The sequence below is a fragment of the Pleurodeles waltl genome, chromosome 2_2 (genome assembly GCF_031143425.1).
Source record: "Pleurodeles waltl isolate 20211129_DDA chromosome 2_2, aPleWal1.hap1.20221129, whole genome shotgun sequence".
In the NCBI taxonomy this organism is placed as follows: Eukaryota; Metazoa; Chordata; class Amphibia; order Caudata; family Salamandridae; genus Pleurodeles; species Pleurodeles waltl.
Window position 1 is genome coordinate 1,166,018,496 of NC_090439.1, and position 17,208 is coordinate 1,166,035,703.

The window sequence follows — 17,208 nt, forward strand, 5'->3', positions numbered from 1 at the left end:
CTAGTGCTGTATCCTGCTTAGAACTATGTGCTCTCTTGTGTAGTGTTTTCTCTAGTTGTAGGAAGCTGGTCCCTTGTTTGCAGTACCCACCCCACTCTCTTTTTGCCTGATATCTAATGCCAACTTGACTAAGTGTGTGTTGGGATCATGCTAACCAGGCCCCAGCGCCTGCGTTCTTTCCCTAAAACTGTACCATTGTTCCACAATTGGCACACCCCTGTCCCACAGCTAAGTCCCTTGTAAAAGGTCTCAGTGGTACCAAGGGCTCTGTGAGCAGGGAGGGTCCCTAAGGGTTGCTGCAAATATTGTGCCACCCTAAGGGACCCCTCACCAAACCCATGTCACTGCCAATGCAACTTGTGTGTGCTGGTGGGAAGAAAAAGGTAAAGTTGACATGGCATCCCCCTCAGGATGCCATGCCCACAAACCACTGCCTGTGGCATAGGTAAGTCACCTCCCTAGCAGGCCTCACAGCCCTAAAGCAGGGTTCACTATCCCACAGTACAGTGTTCTCCCTCCAGGTAGGTGCTGCGTAGTGCAGTGTATTGTACAGTACATTATGCTCCTATCAGGTAGGTGCTGTTAATGTAGTGTATTGTACAGTACAATGTGCTCCTTCCAGGTAGGTGCTGTTAGTGCAGTGTATTGTACAGTATAGTGTGCTCCTTCCATGTAGGTGCTCTGTACTGTAATGTATAGCTCAGTGTGGTCTTTACAGGTAGGTGCAGTATAGTGCAGTTTATTGTACTTTGTGTTCCTTCAGGTCTGGGGCTGTGTAGTGCAGTCTATTATACAGTACAGTGGGGTCCTCCCAGGTGGGTGCTGTGTAGTGCAACATATTGTACAGTGTTCTCCTTCAAGGTAGGTGCTGTGTAGTGCAGTGTGTTGTATAGTATGTTGTGCTCCTACCAGGTAGGTAATGTGTAGTGCAGTGTATTGCTCAGTCTGCTCTTTACAGGTAAGTGCAATTATTGTACTATGTGTTCCTTCCAGGTAGGTGTTTTATCGTGAAATGTATTGTACAGTACAGTGTGCACATTCTAGGTAGGTGCTGGTTAGTGCGGTTTATTCTACAGTGTGGTCCTTCCAGGTAGGTGCTGTGCAGTGTAGTATATTGTACAGTACAGTGTGCTCCTTCCAGGTAGGTGTTGGTTAGTGCAGTTTATTCTACAGTGTTGTCCTTCCACATTGCTGCTGTGTAGTGCAGTGTATTGTACAGTACTGTCTGCTCCTTCCAAGTAGGTGCTGTGTGGTGCAGTGTATTCCACACTACAGTGTACTCCTTCTATAGTGCAGTGTATTGTACAGTGTGCTCCTTCCAGATTTCTGCTGTGTAGTGCAGTGCATTGTACAGTATAGTGTTCTTCTTCCTGGTAGGTGCTGTGTAGTACAATCTATTGTACAGTAGAGTGTGCCCCTTCCAGTTAGGTGCTGTGTAGTGCAGTGTACTGTACTGTGTGCTCTTTACAGATAGGTGAGGTATAGTGCAGTTTATTGTACTATGTGTTCTTTCCAGGTAGGTGCTGTATAGTGCAGTGTATTCTACAGGACAGTGTGTTCCTACCCGGTAGGTGCTGTGTAGTGCAGTGTGTTCCACAGTGTGGTCCTTCCATGTAGGTGCTGTGCGGTGTAATGTATTGTAGAGTATGGTGTGCTCCTTCCAATTAGGTGCTGTATTCTGCAGTGTGATGTACAGTACAGTCTGCTCCTTCCAGGTAGGTGCTGTGCAGTATATTGCACAGTACAGTGTGCTGCTTCCGGGTAGGTGCTGTGTAGTGTAGTGTTTTCTACAGTGTGGTCCCTCCAGGTAGGTGCTGTTAGTGCAGTCTATTGTACAGTACAGTGTGCTCATTCCAGGTAGCTGCTGCGTAGTGCAGTGCATTCTACAGTGTGGTCCTTCCAGATAGGTGCTCTCTAGTGTAGTGTATTGTACAGTGTGCTGTCTCCAGGTAGGTGCTGTATAGTGTTTTTTAATGTACAGTACCAGTGTGCTCCTTCCAGGTAGGTGATGTATAATGCTGTGTAATGCAAAGTAGAGTTTGCTCATTATATTGTGCAGTGTACTGTACAGTGTGCTCCTTCTAGATTTCTGCTGTGTAGTGCAGTGCATTGTACAGTACAGTGTTCTTCTTCCAGGTAGGTGTGGTGCAGTATATTATACAGTACAGTGTGCTCCTTCCAGGTAGGTACTGTGTAGTACAGTATATTGTACAGTAGAGTGTGCTCCTCGCAGTTAGGTGCTGTGTAGTGCACTGTATTGTACTGTGGCTCTTTACAGGTAGGTGCAGTATAGTGCAGTTTATTGCACTATGTGTTCCTTCCAGGCAGGTGCTGTGTAGTGTAGTGTACTGTACAGTATAGTATGTTACTTCCAGGTAGGTGCTGTGTAGTGCAGTGTATTTTATAGTATGCTCCTTCCAGGTAGAAGCTGTGTAGTGCAATATAGTGTACGGTGTGCTCCTTCCCGGTAGGTGAGGTGTAGTGCAGTGTATTGTATAGTACAGTGTGCGCCTTCCAGGTAGGTACTCTGTAGTGCAGTGTAATGTGCTCCTAACCAGGAGGTGCTGTTAGGCCAGTGTATTGTACAGTACAGTGTGCTCCTTCCAGGTAGGTGCTGTGTAGTGCAGTGTATTCTACAGTGTGGTCCTTCCAGGTAGGTGCTCTGTAGTGCAGTGTATTCTACAGTGTGGTCCTTCCAGGTAGGTGCTGTGCAGTGTAGTGTCTCGTATAGTACAGTGTGCTCCTTCCAGGTAGGTGCTGTATGGTGCAGGGTAATGCACAGTACAGTGTGCTCCTTCGAGGTAGGTGCTGTATAGTGCTGTGTAATGCACAGTACAATGTGCTTCAACCAGGTAGGTGCTGTGTAATACAGTGTATTGTACAGTACTGCGTGCTCCTTCCAGGTAGGTCTGGTGTAGTACAGTGTATTGTACAATACAGTGTAATCCTTCCAGGTAGTTGTTGCACAGTGCAGTGTATTCTGCAGTGTGTTCCTTCCAGGTAGGTGCTGTGTAGTGCAGTGTATTGTACAGTACAATATGCTTCTATCAGGTAGGTGCTATTAGTGCAGTGTATTCTACAGTGTGTCCTTCCACGTAGGTGCTGTGCACTGTAGTGTATTGTATAGTACGGTGTGCTCCTTCCAGGTAGGTGCTGTATACTGCAGAGTAATGTACAGTAGAGTCTGCTCCTTCCAGGTAGATGCTGTGTAGTGCAGTGTATTGTATAGTCTGCTCCTTCCAGGTAGATGCTATGTAGTGCAGTGTATTATACTATGTTGTCCCTGCAGGTAGGTGCGGTGCTGTGCAGTGTATTCTACAGTGTACTCCTTCCAGGTTGGTGCTGTGTAGTGCAGTGTTTTCTGCAATGTGGTCCATCCAGGTAGGTGCTGTGTGGTGCAGTGTATTGTACAGTACAGTGTGCTCCTTCCAGGTAGGTGCTGCGTAGTTCAGTGTATTCTACAGTGTAGTCCTTCCAGGTAGGTGATGTGTATGTATTGAAGTGTATTGTACAGTACAATGTGCTTCTACCAGGTCGGTGCTGTCTAGTGTAGTGTATTGTACAGTACAGTGTGCTCTTTCAAGGTAGGTTCTCTATAGTGCTGTGTAATGCACAGTACAGTGTGCTCCTTCCAGGTAGGTAGTGTTTAGTGCAGTGTATTGTATAGTCTGCTACTTCCAGGCAGAAGCCGTATGCCTCGTCCTTGGCCTCCCCCGGCACGAACGAATCTCACCACACCTCAAATCCCTTCACTGGTTCCCCATAGACAAGAGAATCACATTCAAGATCCTCATCCATGCACACAAATCCCTTCACAACACCGGCCCAACCTACCTCAACGAAAGAGTGAACTTCCACACTCCCACACGCAACCTCCGATCAGCCGATCTCGCCCTAACCACAGTCCCCCCCCATCCAACGCACCACCACAGGAGGCAGGTCCTTCTCCTACCTCGCCCCCAAAACCTGGAACTCCCTCCCCACCTTCCTTCAAGGTTGGTTCTGTATAGTACTGTGTAATACACAGTACAGTGTGCTCCTTCCAGGTAGGTGGTGTGTAATGCAGTGTATTCTATAGTGCAGTGTGCTCCTTCCAGGTAGCTGCTGCGTAGTGCAGTGCATTCTACAGTGTGCTCCTTCCAGGTAGGTGCTGTATACTGCAGTGTAATTCACAGTACAGTGTGCTCCTTCCAGGTAGGTGGTGTGTAATGCAGTGTATTGTACAGTACAGTGTTCTTCTTCCAGGTAGGTATGGTGCAGTGCAGTGTATTATACAGTACAGTGTGCACCTTCTAGGTAGGTGCTGTGTATTGCAGTGTATTGTACAGTACAGTGTGTTCCTTCTATAGTGCAGTGTATTGTACAGAGTGCTTCTTCCAGATTTCTGCTGTGTAGTGCAGTGCATTGTACAGTACAGTGTTCTTCTTCCCGGTAGGTATGATGCAGTGCAGTGTATTATACAGTACAGTGTGCTCCTTCCACTTAGGTGCTGTGTAGGGCAGTGTATTGTACTGTGTGCTCTTTACAGGTAGGTGTGGTATAGTGCAGTTTATTGTACTGTGTTCCTTTCAGGTAGGTGCTGTGTAGTGTATTGTACAGTACAGTATGTTCCTTCCAGGTAGGTGCTGTGTAGTACAGTGTATTCTACAGTGTGCGCCTTCCAGGTAGGTACTGTATACTGCAGTGTAATGTACAGTACAGTCTGCTCCTTCAAGGTACATGCTGTGTAGTGCAGTGTATTGTACTATGTGCTCCTTCCAGGTAGGTGCGTGCAGTGCAGTGTATTCTACAGTGTGCTCCTTCCAGGTAGGTGCTGTGTAGTGCAGTGTATTCTACAGTACAGTATGCTCCTTCCAGGTAGGTGCTGTGCAGTGCTGTGTATTCTACAGTGTGCCCCTTCCAGGTAGGTGCTGTATAGTGCAGGGTGATGCACAGTACAGTATGTTCCTTCCAGGTAGGTGCTGTGTAGTGCAGTGTATTGTATAGTCTGTCCCTTCGAGGTAGAAGCTGTGTAGTGCAGTGTATTGTACTGTGTGCTCCCTCCAGGTAGGTGCTCTGTAGTGCAGTGTATTTTATGGTACAGTGTGCTCCTTCCGGGTAGGTGCTGTGTAATGCAGTGTATTTTACAGTACAGTGTGCTCCTAACCACATAGGTGCTGTTAGGCCAGTGTATTGTACACTACAGTCTGCTCCTTCCAGGTAGGTGGGGTGTAGTGCAGTGTATTGTACAGTACAGTGTGGTTCTTCCAGGTAGGTACGGTGTAGTGCAGTGTATTGTACAGTGTGCTCTCTCCAGGTAGGTGCTGTGTAGTGCAGTGTATTGTGCTGTGTGCTCCTTCCAGGTAGGTGCTGTGTATTGCAGTGTATTGTACAGTACAGTGTGCTCCTTCCAGGTAGGTGCGGTGTAGTGCAGTGTATTGTACAGTACAGTGTGCTCCTTCCAGGTAGGTGCGGTGTAAGGTGTTGTGTAGTGCTGTGTATTGCACAGTGCAGTGTGCTCCTTCTAGAGAGGTGCTGTGCAGTGGAGTGTATTGTACAGTATAGTGTGTTGCTTCTAGAGAGGTGCTGTGTAGTGCAGTGTTTTGTACTGTGCAGTGTCTTCCTTCCAGGTAGGTGCTGTGTAGTGTAGTGTATTGTGCAGCTTGCTCTTTCCAGGTAGGTGCTGTGTAGTGCTATGTATTGTACTGTGAGCTCCTTGCAGGTAGGTGCTGTGTATTGTACTGTGTGCTCCTTCCAGATAGGTGCTGTGTAGTGCAGTTTATTGTACAGTACAGTGTGCTCCTTCCAGGTAGGTGCTGTGCAGTGTACTTATTCAAGGTAGGTGCTGTGTAGTGCAGTGTATTGTACAGTTTGCTCCTTCCAGGTAGGTGCTGTGCAGTGCAGTGTATTGTACAGTAGTGTGCTCCTTCCAGGTAGGTGCTGTGAAGTGCAGTGTATTGTACAGTGTGGTCCTTCCAGGTAGGTGTTGTGTAGTGCAGTGTACTGTACAGTGCAGCACGCTCCTTCTAGAGAGGTGCTGTGTAGTTTTGCCTCGTGTCAATCACCTGAATATAAAATATAAATAACATGTATTTAGCTTTAAATCTCTAACTCTGAGTCTCTTCCCTGCAGTGATGGTGACTCTGGATCCAGACACAGCACATCCTCAGCTCCTCCTGTCTGAGGGGGGGAGACGTGTGAGAGGGACAGACACAGCACAGCCGCTGCCGGACACCCCCAAGAGATTCACCTCCTCTCCCTGTGTGCTGGGGGGCGCGGGGTTCACCTCAGGCAGACATTACTGGGAGGTGCAGCTGCTGCAGGAGGGGGTGGGATGGACTGTGGGGGTCGCAGCAGAGTCTGTGGAGAGGAAGGGGGGGGTCACATGGTCACCTGAGGGGGGGGTCTGGGCTGTGGAGGGGTGGAGGGGTCGGTACAGGGCTCTCACCTCCCCTCCGACCCCCCTGTCCCCTCGTGAGAGGCCCCTGAAGCTGGGGGTGTATCTGGACTACGAGGGGGGGCGGCTGTCCCTGTACAATGCGGACTCCATGGAGCTTCTCTACACTTTCCCCCGGACCCGCTTCACCCGCAGGATCTTCCCCATCTTCAGTCTCTGGTGGGGGGCGGAGCTGAGGATGGTGTAGGGGCTTCAGGGGGCGGGGCTGTGACTCAGGGGGGGGGGGGAGGGGCTGTGACTCCTGTTTGTGGGGGGGCATCAGCTCAGGTGGGGGGTGACGTGTGTGGGGGAGGGGCTGTGACTCCTGTGGGGGAGGGGCTGTGACGTTCCATCTCCAGCTCAGATTTAACCCCTTCTGCTCCTGAATCTTCATTTAACATTCAGCACTGACTCCCTGAGCACACCTGACTCCAAATACAGGCACTACCGATTCCTGTCACAGGCACTGGTCGCTCCATTTTAAATAATACTGACTCCAAATACAGGCACCACCTACTCCAGTCACAGGCACTACCGATTCTAGTCACAGGCACTGCTGGCCCAAGTCACAGGCACTCGTCAGTCTACTCACAGGAACTCCTGTCTCAGTAATGATGGTCCAGGCACTCAAGGCACAGGCACTGCTGGCTCATTTACAGATAACCATAACTTCAAATTCAGGTACTGTTCACTAAAGATGGGCACTACTGATGTGAAACACTGTCAGTGCATATTCCAAAAACAGGCACTGCTCACTCAAATACAGATAACTATACACAGGTATAACAGACTCATGTTACAGGCACTCCAGACTCCAACCACCTGCACTGCTAACTCAGAGTGCTTCTATATCCAAGCACAGATACACCTGACTCCATGCACAGGCACTGCTAGCTCCAAGCACGGGCACTGCTGATTTAAAACTCAGCTACTGTTGATTCAAACTGGGCACCGTTTATTCCAGTTACTGGCACTGCTTATTCAAAATAATGCTTGTCCAATACACAGGCACTACTGACTCAAACACAATAAATCCTCACACTACAGATAATGTTGACTCCAACCCAACAGGCATGATCACTATTGAGGCAAAACACAATACATGTTTACATCATGAATAGGCACTGCTCAGTCAGTTACAGCTAACCTTTGTTCCAGGCATAGGTACTCCAGACTCCTATCATAGGCACTCTTGACTCTAAAGACAGACACTGCTAACTCTAATCATGTTTTAGTCAAAGTAACACCACTGCTGACGTGTGGCAGGCACTGCTGACTCCGAGCATTGGTACTGCTAATTCAGACACAGAAACTGCTGCCTCAAGTAATGGGCACTGCTCATTCAAAAGAGGCAAAGCTGAGTCCAAGCACACGCACTGCTACCTCAATTCTAAATAATCTTTACTCCCAGCACAGTCATTGCTCGCTCCAGGTAGAGGCACTGCTGTCTTAATTAAGTATAACCCAGAGTCCAAGCATAGGCACACTGACTCTTTGCACTGGCACTGCTGATTCAGTAAAGGAGTTCCTTGACTCCAAGCCTAGACAATGTTGAATTAAAACACTTAATTATTGATAACCTAGCACTTGAAGTCAGCAGTGCCTGTGATTGGTGTCAGAGATAACGCCCACGGCTGACTCCAAATCATAGGAACTATAGACTCCAGGCACCGACACTTCAGACACGGGCACTGCTGATTTAAAAAAGACAACAGGTATTGATGGCTTCAATCACGGAAACACCTCATTCAAAACACAGGCACTGCTGACACCTGACTTCAAGCACAGGGACTTCTGTTTTAAGACACAGGCACTGCTCACTCCAAGCACAGCCACTTGTCACCCATTACAGATAATGCTGTCTGCAAATACAGGCACTGTTAAACACAAGCACTACTGATGTGAATTATTGTCACTGCTTACTCCATGAATAGACACTGTTCACTTAATTCCAGGTATCCCAGACTCCAGGCACAGGCACTGCTGACTCATTACAGATAGTGCTGACTCCAAGCCCAGGGGTCCCGACTACAGGCACAGGATCTGCTGACTACAGTACTGATAATGCTGACTCCAAGCACAGGCACTGCTGATGCAAAAAACAAGTACTGCCAATTCAAAACAGGAAGACAAGACTGGAACTACTGACTCCAGTCACAGGCACTGCTGATTCAATATAGGCACCTCTGATACAGGCACTACTCACCTCATCCACAAGCACAGCTGAATCAAATTACAAGTACTATTGGCTCCAAACACAGGCACTGGCGACTCAGATATGGATATTTTTTATAATGTTTACACCAAGCACAGAATTTTCTGTCTCCAGTGCATCTAAGACTTACTTCCAAGCACATGCAATGCTGCCTCATTTATAGATGATCCTGATTCCAAATACAGGCACTGCTAACCCCCAACAAAGACACTACTGACTCAACTCAATGGCACTTGACTCCAAGCCCAGCCACTTTTCTTTCAAAAGACATGCACTGCTCACTCCAAGCACAGTCACTCATGGCTCATTACAGATAATGCTGACTACTACAAATACAGGCATTTCTAAATGTGGGCACTACTGAGATGAAATGCTGTCAGTGCTTAATCCCCAAGCAGGCACTACTTACTCACATACACATAACCTTTCTCCAAATGCAGGTACTGGTAACTCCAGTCATAGGCACTTCTGTCTTCCAGCATGAGCACTACAGGCATTCCTGACATCAATCACAGGCACTGCCGGTTCAAAACACATGTACTGCTGACTCCAGTATAGTTTACTTTGACTCCAAACAGGCGCTGCTGGCTTTAAACAGTCAATGTGGACTTCAATAACAGGCACTACTCACTAAATTATAAATCCATATACAGACATTCATGACTCCGGTGCAGTTAATGCTCACTCCTGGTCCATGCACTGCTAACTGAATTACATGTAATTCTGATTCACAGGCACTGCTGACTGCCAGCCGAGGCAATTCTAATTCAAGACGCAGGCACTTTTGACAGCTGTGCTGCTAATGCTAGCTCCAAGCAAAGACACTGCTGATGCAAAAGACAAATATTGCTGATTCAAAACGCAGGAACTACTGTCTCCAGTACCAGGTACACTAGCTTTTAGGCACTTGTCTTCAAGCAAGGCACTGCTGACTCAACCCACAGTAATTGCTGACTCAAGCACATTCACTGTTCTCTCAATTGTATATAATTCTTACTCCAAGCACAGGCACTGCTGACTCAGATACACTTAATAATTGCTCCAGGCACTGCTATCTGAATTGCAGGTAATTTTAATTCCAAACACAGGCATTGCTCACTCCAGGTAGAGGCACTGCTGTCCTGATTAAAAATAACCCAGACTTCAATTGTAGGCTTAAGCTTGGAGTCAAGGAACTCTTTACCAGAATCAGCAGTGCCATCGCAGGGACTCATTACAGAGAATGCTAACAGCAAATACAGGCACTGCTAAACACAGGCACTAATAATTTGAACTACTTTCACAGTTTATTCCACCAATAGACACTGTTCACTTAGGCAGCACAGACTCCAAGCAGAGGCACTGCCTGCTCCAAAAAGGCACTGCAGACTCCAAGCACAGGCACTTCTCACTAAAGTATAAATAATCCTTACTCCACGCCAGACACTCCTGACTTCCATACACTTAATGCTCACTTCAAGCACAGGCACTGTTTACTAAATTAAAGAAAATATTGATTCTAATCATAGGCACTGCTGACTGCTGACCGAGGGAATCATAATTTGAAAACACAGGCCCTGTGGCTCCAAAAAGTAATTGCAGACTCCAACACAGGCACTACTCACTAGATTATAAATAATACCTACTACATATATGGCTCATTACAGATAATGCAGATTCCAAGCCCAGGGGCACGATCACTATTGATGCAAAATACATTCCCTGCTTAATCTATGAACAGGCACTGCTCACTTAGTTACAGCTAACCTTGGCTCCAGGCACTACAGACACTTCTAACTCCAGGCATGGTTTAGTCAAAATAGAGACACTGCTGTCTTTTGACAGGCACTGCTGACTCCAAGCATTGGTACTGCTGATTCAAAGAATAGAAACATAACTCCACACTCCTGATTTCAAGCATAGGTACTGCTGGCTACAGGCACAGATACCCCTGACTCCAAGTACAGGCACTTCAGCTTCAAATCACAGGAACTGTAGACTGCAGGCAGGTCTGACTCCAAGTACAGGCACTGATGATTAAAAACGACGAGCGTGGATACAGTTGATTCCTAGCAAAGGCACTGCTGGCTCCAAATGTAAGCATTGCTGACACAAATGCAGATAACCTTGATCCCAATATCAGGCACTGGTGACTCCAAGCACATGCAATTCTCACTTAATTTCAGATAACCCTGTCTCCGAGTACAGGCACTGCTGCTTCGTAGGACCGGCACTGCTGATTTAAAAAATACTTTTGATTCAAAAGATAGGTACTTCTTATTCCAGGTGTACGCACTTCTAAGAAAGACAGGCACTGCTTATTCAAAATAAGCACTGCTGATCCCAACCATCGGAACTCTTGACTTCAGGTGCTACATATTCAAATGTACCTCTGACTCTAAGCACAGACACAGGTACTGCTGATTCAAAACATAGGCACTTTTGATGTCAAGCACAGGCACTGATGATTTCCCTCACAGGCATCTCTGATACAAAACACTGGCAATGTTGACTTCAAGCTGAGGAGTTCCTGACTCCAAGCACAGACACTTCTGATTACAAACACGAGGACTGCTGATTTAACACCCAAGCCACCTGACTTCAAGCACAATCACTTAAGTCTCAGTTACAGATACTACTCTCTCCAGGCACTGTCACTAGCCAATTACAGATAATCCTAATTCCAATCACACGCACCCCTGACTCCAGTCAGTACTTCTAGTTATGACTCTAAGCGCAGAAACATCTGATTCATTTATTGTTCATGCTGTGCCTGGAGTCAGCAGTGCCTGTACTTGGAGTCAGGGCTATCTGTAATGAACATGTAAATGCCACTGCTGACTCCAGGCACAGACACTTCCAAATTAAACCACAGGCATATCTGATTCAAAACACAGGCACTGCTGATACCTGACTTCAAGTGCAGGGACTTTCTGTTAAAAACATAAGCTGTTCTGATTCTAACCACAGGCACTGCTCACTCCAACACATGCACTTCTGATTTTTAAAAAACAGGCACTGCTGATTGCAGACACAGGCACTGCTGTCACAAGCACAGACACTCCTCACTCCTACACATACACTTCTGATTAAAAAAACAGGCACTGCTGATTGCAAGCACAGGCACTGCTACCACATGCACTTTGGATTGAAAATATAGGCATTGCTGATTCAAAACACAGGCACTTTGAACTCAGTTGTTGGTAGACGTAGATAGACACTGCTAATACCACAGGCACTGTTGACTCCAATTAAAGGAACTGATGGCTCTCAAGAGCTGGCACTCCTGTTGCGAACGACAAGGAGTGCTAATTCAAGCGCATCAACCGTGGCCTCAAAGCTAAATCATTCCTAACTCAGTTGCAGATAATTCTGACTCCAAACTCAGGAACTCCTGACTCAAAGCGCACACATTTCTCACTCGAATACAAAGAATCGTGACTCCAAACACAAGTGCGGCTGACTCCAGTACAGCTAATCCCGCCGCCAAGCACAGGCACTCCTGGTGCCAAGCACGGGCACAGCTGCCTCAAAATAAAGGCACTGTTGACCCTAGCATAAATACTCCTTCGTACAGTACAACTAACCCTGACTCAAAGTCTATCACTCATGGCTAATCCTGATTCCAATTACAGTCATGTCGCACAGCAGGCATAGGCACTGCTCAGCAGAGCACAAAGCACTCCTCACGAGAGCACAGGCACTGCTCATCAGAGCACAGGCACTGATCACCAGAGCACAGGCACTCCTCACCGGAGCACAGGCACTGCGCACCGGAGCACAGGCACTTCTCACCGGAGCACAGGCACTGCTCACGAGAGCACAGGCGCTGCTCACAAGACCACAGGCACTCCTCACGAGAGCACAGGCACTACTCAGCACAGGCACTACTCAGCACAGGCACTTCTCACCAGAGCACAGGCACTACTCAGCACAGGCACTTCTCACCAGAGCACAGGCACGCCTCAGCACAGGCACTCCTCACCGGAGCACAGGCACGCCTCCACACAGGCACGCCTCCACACAGGCACTGCTCAGCAGAGCACAGGCACTCCTCACGACAGCACAAGCACTCCTCACGAAAGCACAGGCACTTCTTACCAGAGCACAGGCACTCCTCAGCACAGGCACTACTCAGCACAGGCACTTCTCACCAGAGCACAGGCACGCCTCAGCACAGGCACTCCTTACCGGAGCACAGACACTCCTCACTGGAGCAGAGGCACGCCTCGACAAAGGCTCTGCTCAGCAGAGCAGAGGCACTCCTCACCAGAGCCCAGGCACGCCTCGACACAGGCACTGCTCAGCAGAGCACAGGCACTCCTCACCGGAGCACAGGCACTTCTCACCAGAGCACAGGCACTCCTCACCGGAGCACAGGCACGCCTCAGCACAGGCACTCCTCACCAGAGCACACGCACTTCTCACCAGAGCACAGGCACTTCTCATCAGAGCACAGAAACTTCTCACCAGAGCACAGGCATTCCTCAGCACAGGCACTGCTCAGCGGAGCACAGGCACTCCGCACAAGAGCACAGTCACGCCTCAGCACAGGCACTGCTCATCAGAGCACAGGCACACCTCAGCACAGGCACTGCTCAGCAGAGCACAGGCACACCTCAGCACAGGCACTTCTCACCAGAGCACAGGCACGCCTCAGCACAGGCACGCCTCACCGAAGCACAGGCACTCCTCACCGGAGCACAGACACGCCTCGACACAGGCACTGCTCAGCAGAGCACAGGCACGCCTCAGCACAGGCACGCCTCGACACAATCACTGCTCAGCAGAGCACAGGCACTCCTCATGACAGCACAAGCACTCCTCACGAGAGCACAGGCACTGCTTACCAGAGCACAGGCACTCCTCAGCACAGGCACTACTCAGCACAGGCACTTCTCACCAGAGCACAGGCACACCTCAGCATAGGCACTCCTCACTGGAGCACAGGCACGCCTCGACAAAGGCACTGCTCAGCAGAGCACAGGCACTCCTCACCAGAGCACAGGCACGCCTCGACACAGGCACTGCTCAGCAGAGCACAGGCACTCCTCACCGGAGCACAGGCACTGCTCACTGGAGCGCAAGCACTGCTCACCGGAGCACAAGCACTGCTCACCGGAGCACAAGCACTGCTCACCGGAGCACAGGCACTTCTCACCAGAGCACACGCACTCCTCACCAGAGCACAGGCACTTCTCACCAGAGCACAGAAACTTCTCACCAGAGCACAGGCATGCCTCAGCACAGGCACTGCTCAGCAGAGCACAGGCACACCTCAGCACAGGCACTGCTCAGCAGAGCACAGGCATTCCTCACCGGAGCACAGTCACGCCTCAGCACAGGCACTGCTCAGCAGAGCACAGGCACTTCTCGCCTGAGCACAGGCACGCCTCAGCACAGGCACTCCTCACCAGAGCACACGCACTTCTCACCAGAGCACAGGCACTTCTCACCAGAGCACAGAAACTTCTCACCAGAGCACAGGCTTTCCTCAGCACAGGCACTGCTCAGCGGAGCACAGGCACTCCGCACAAGAGCACAGTCACGCCTCAGCACAGGCACTGCTCATCAGAGCACAGGCACACCTCAGCACAGGCACTGCTCAGCAGAGCACAGGCACACCTCAGCACAGGCACTGCTCAGCAGAGCACAGGCATTCCTCACCGGAGAACAGGCCCTCCTCACCGGAGCACAGTCACGCCTCAGCACAGGCACTGCTCAGCAGAGCACAGGCACTTCTCACCTGAGCACAGGCACACCTCAGCACAGGCACTTCTCACCTGAGCACAGGCACACCTCAGCACAGGCACTCCTCACCAGAGCACATATGAATTAAAACACAGGCACTGCTGATTCTAAGCATAGGTATTACTGACTCCAAGCACACGCACTGCTCAATTACAAATTTTCTGATGAACCGACCCGACCAGTGAAGGGGATGTCACTGACTGATGTCATAATAATCTCAACAACGCTAAGAATCTTTATTAACTAGCGAAAGCGCAACTTCAATAAGCACACCAGTTTATTAAGAAGATTGATATTTATTTCCCTATAACAATAAGGCTAAGACCACAAAAATGAATCTCATGCACAAGTGGTCAGCCTACGAGAGCATCAGTGGCTGACTGATACTCTGCAAGTAGCGCAATTTATTGAATGCCACAAAACTAATCAATCCAATAGCAATTACACAAAACAGAATCATAAGAATCTGTGCGAGAGAAATCACAAGCATCATCAAAGAACATCAACATAAGCCATCGGCAAGGGGCTCTGGAAAACCCTCACTAGCCTCTACTTAGAATTAACATGTTGGGCTGCACGTAAAAGTTTTAGTAACACAAATTTAGAAAAACTTACTAAGCTGGGTTATTAAAGGAAAGATTAATTAAGGTAGGACACTTGGTACAGTTGCAGCTGGTGCCTGAGAGACAAAGCACAGGTATTAGCCCTGTTTATACTTCACCCTCAATAGATGAACAGCAAGGATGCTTCAGCAGAAGGACAGCATCAGCAGTGGAGCAGCTAACAGCATTACAGGAACACTCCCAGTAATCCAAAGGTGAACCCAGATACACTAACTTCTGATCCAACCAGGAAATGGCACAGCATTTTATAGTAATTTTGAGAAGACCCTATTGGTCAGAACAGTGGGGGGACAATTAGCCCTCCAATTAGAAATGAATCAATTGTCTAAGAAAGACACGTATAATAGGATTTCATAATTCTATTGGTTAGGCACACACTAAGAGAAGCGCTAATAAAATACGAATTATTCTCTTGTGCCGCCTTCTTCCCTCTTCTTCTGAGGATCCATTGACAATTTCGCTCTTCGTCCTTGGGCACAGGAAGAAACTTGAACATTGTTAATAATACTTCCTCGAGAGAGGAAAGAAAACACAGATTAGCAACTTTTAGAACAATGGAGCGTTTATTCAAAAGCTTCTACGTCACAGAAATGTTAGCAGCAAAATTACTCTAGGGGTAGCTGTTGCTGCATCTAAAACTAGTACAATCCCCTTTTTCTAAACAGTGCTAAAATATTTCGCAATATGAGAATGACAAAGCATGTTTACCCATGCTAACATAAGCTTTAAAACAGCATTCAGTGAATGATGGCGACTAACTATGAAAGTCACCGGACTTTGCTTCCTAGTATAAACATAACAAGGTCCTTTACATTTTTAATGTCATTATTTCTTGTCATTAGTACAATTCTAATTATCAATTATGTATCGGCAAAACTCTGCTTCCTCACAGTCATGTCACACAGCAGGCATAGGCACTGCTCACCAGAGCACAGGCACTCCTCTCCGGAGCACAGGCACTGCTCACCGGAGCACAGGCACTCCTCAGCACAGGCACTGCTCAGCCGAGCACAGGCACGCCTCACCAGAGCATAGGCACTTCTCACCGGAGCACAGGCACTCCTCAGCACAGGCAATGCTCAGCAGAGCCCAGGCACGCCTCACCAGAGCATAGGCACTTCTCACCGGAGCATAGGCACTTCTCACCGGAGCACAGGCACTTCTCACCGGAGCACAGGCACTGCTCACCAGAGCACAGGCACTGCTCACCAGAGCACAGAAGCTCCTCAGCAGAGCACAGGCACTTCTCACTGGAGCACAGGCACTTCTCACCAGAGCACAGGCACTTCTCACCAGAACACAGGCACGCCTCAGCATAGGCACTGCTCACCAGAGCACAGGCACTCCTTACCAGAGCACAGGCACTCCTCAACAGAGCACAGGCACACCTCAGGACAGGCACTGCTCAACAGAGCACAGGCACTCCTCTCCGGAGCACAGGCACTTCTCACCAGAGCACAGGCACTGATCAGCAGAGCACAGGCACTCCTCACCGGAGCACATATGAATCAAAACACAGGCACTGCAGATTCTAAGCACAGATATTGCTGACTCCAAGCACACGCAGTCCTGACTCCTAGCACAGGCACTGCTCAATTACAAATTATCCTCTCTCTGAGCGCAGAGCACTCCTGACCCAAATATAGTTAATGCTAAATCCAGGCAGCCTTCTTGCTGTATGGATCATAAGGCTGTGAGAAATTGTGTCATTTTTCTCGTGAAATTTTTGTTGATGAAACTCTTGGAGATCTACGCTTTTGTAGCAAAATGCGCTTTTTCTTGTATCTTGCATCAGTGTTTTCTGTGCACACTTTGAATTCAAAAGTCTTGGGATAGAAGCAGGAGACGGTTTGACTAGAAAATGTCTCTCTAGTAGATATGTTTTACTTAAACCAGTCTTCCCTTGATTTTGCATGAGAATGTTTAGAGGTGCACACTGTGGAAAAAGCCAAGGTGGGGTCTATTGTTAATTTTAGAGGTGTCAATAAAAGACATGAAACTAAGAGGTATAAAGGTGTCTATGAGCATTATTTGACAGAGCGGCGTCTTCAGTCCAGAGAGGGGTAAGAGATCACGCAGGAGGCCAAGGGCTGGCACATCGAGTGTACTTTGGGATGGGCTTATCAGCCTGCCAAGGACACAGAGCTATTGAACAAAGGAATAAAGACAACATCTGTCTTCATACGGAACAGTAATTCCATTAAGATCTGCAGATGTGGTGGGCA

The 17,208-nt window shown here is 48.5% G+C and overlaps 2 protein-coding genes across 4 annotated transcripts in view; both read left to right on the top strand.

Moving 5' to 3' along the window:
- LOC138283022 (E3 ubiquitin-protein ligase TRIM39-like) overlaps positions 1-6,629 on the top strand; it is a 133,276-nt gene extending 126,647 nt beyond the window's left edge. For both annotated transcript variants that reach the window (XM_069221137.1, XM_069221136.1), the window contains one exon: positions 6,112-6,629. In XM_069221137.1, the coding sequence (XP_069077238.1) occupies positions 6,112-6,623 (512 nt within the window). In that variant the 3' untranslated portion in view covers positions 6,624-6,629. The remainder of the gene's footprint in view (positions 1-6,111) is intronic.
- Positions 6,630-6,727: 98 nt separating this feature from the next.
- Positions 6,728-16,986, top strand: LOC138283021 (autotransporter adhesin BpaC-like). 2 transcript variants are annotated; one of them, XR_011201036.1, is made up of 3 exons: positions 6,728-12,847; positions 12,906-16,018; positions 16,119-16,986. XR_011201036.1 is itself a non-coding variant. In XM_069221135.1 (2 exons), exons 1-2 carry the CDS (start codon positions 12,247-12,249, stop codon positions 13,988-13,990), a joined length of 1,686 nt encoding a protein of 561 aa, XP_069077236.1. In that variant the 5' UTR covers positions 6,728-12,246; the 3' UTR covers positions 13,991-16,986. The 2 variants fall into 2 exon arrangements, 1 of the variants encoding a protein (XP_069077236.1); XM_069221135.1 differs by having other exon boundaries at positions 12,906-16,986.
- Positions 16,987-17,208: the final 222 nt, after the last annotated feature.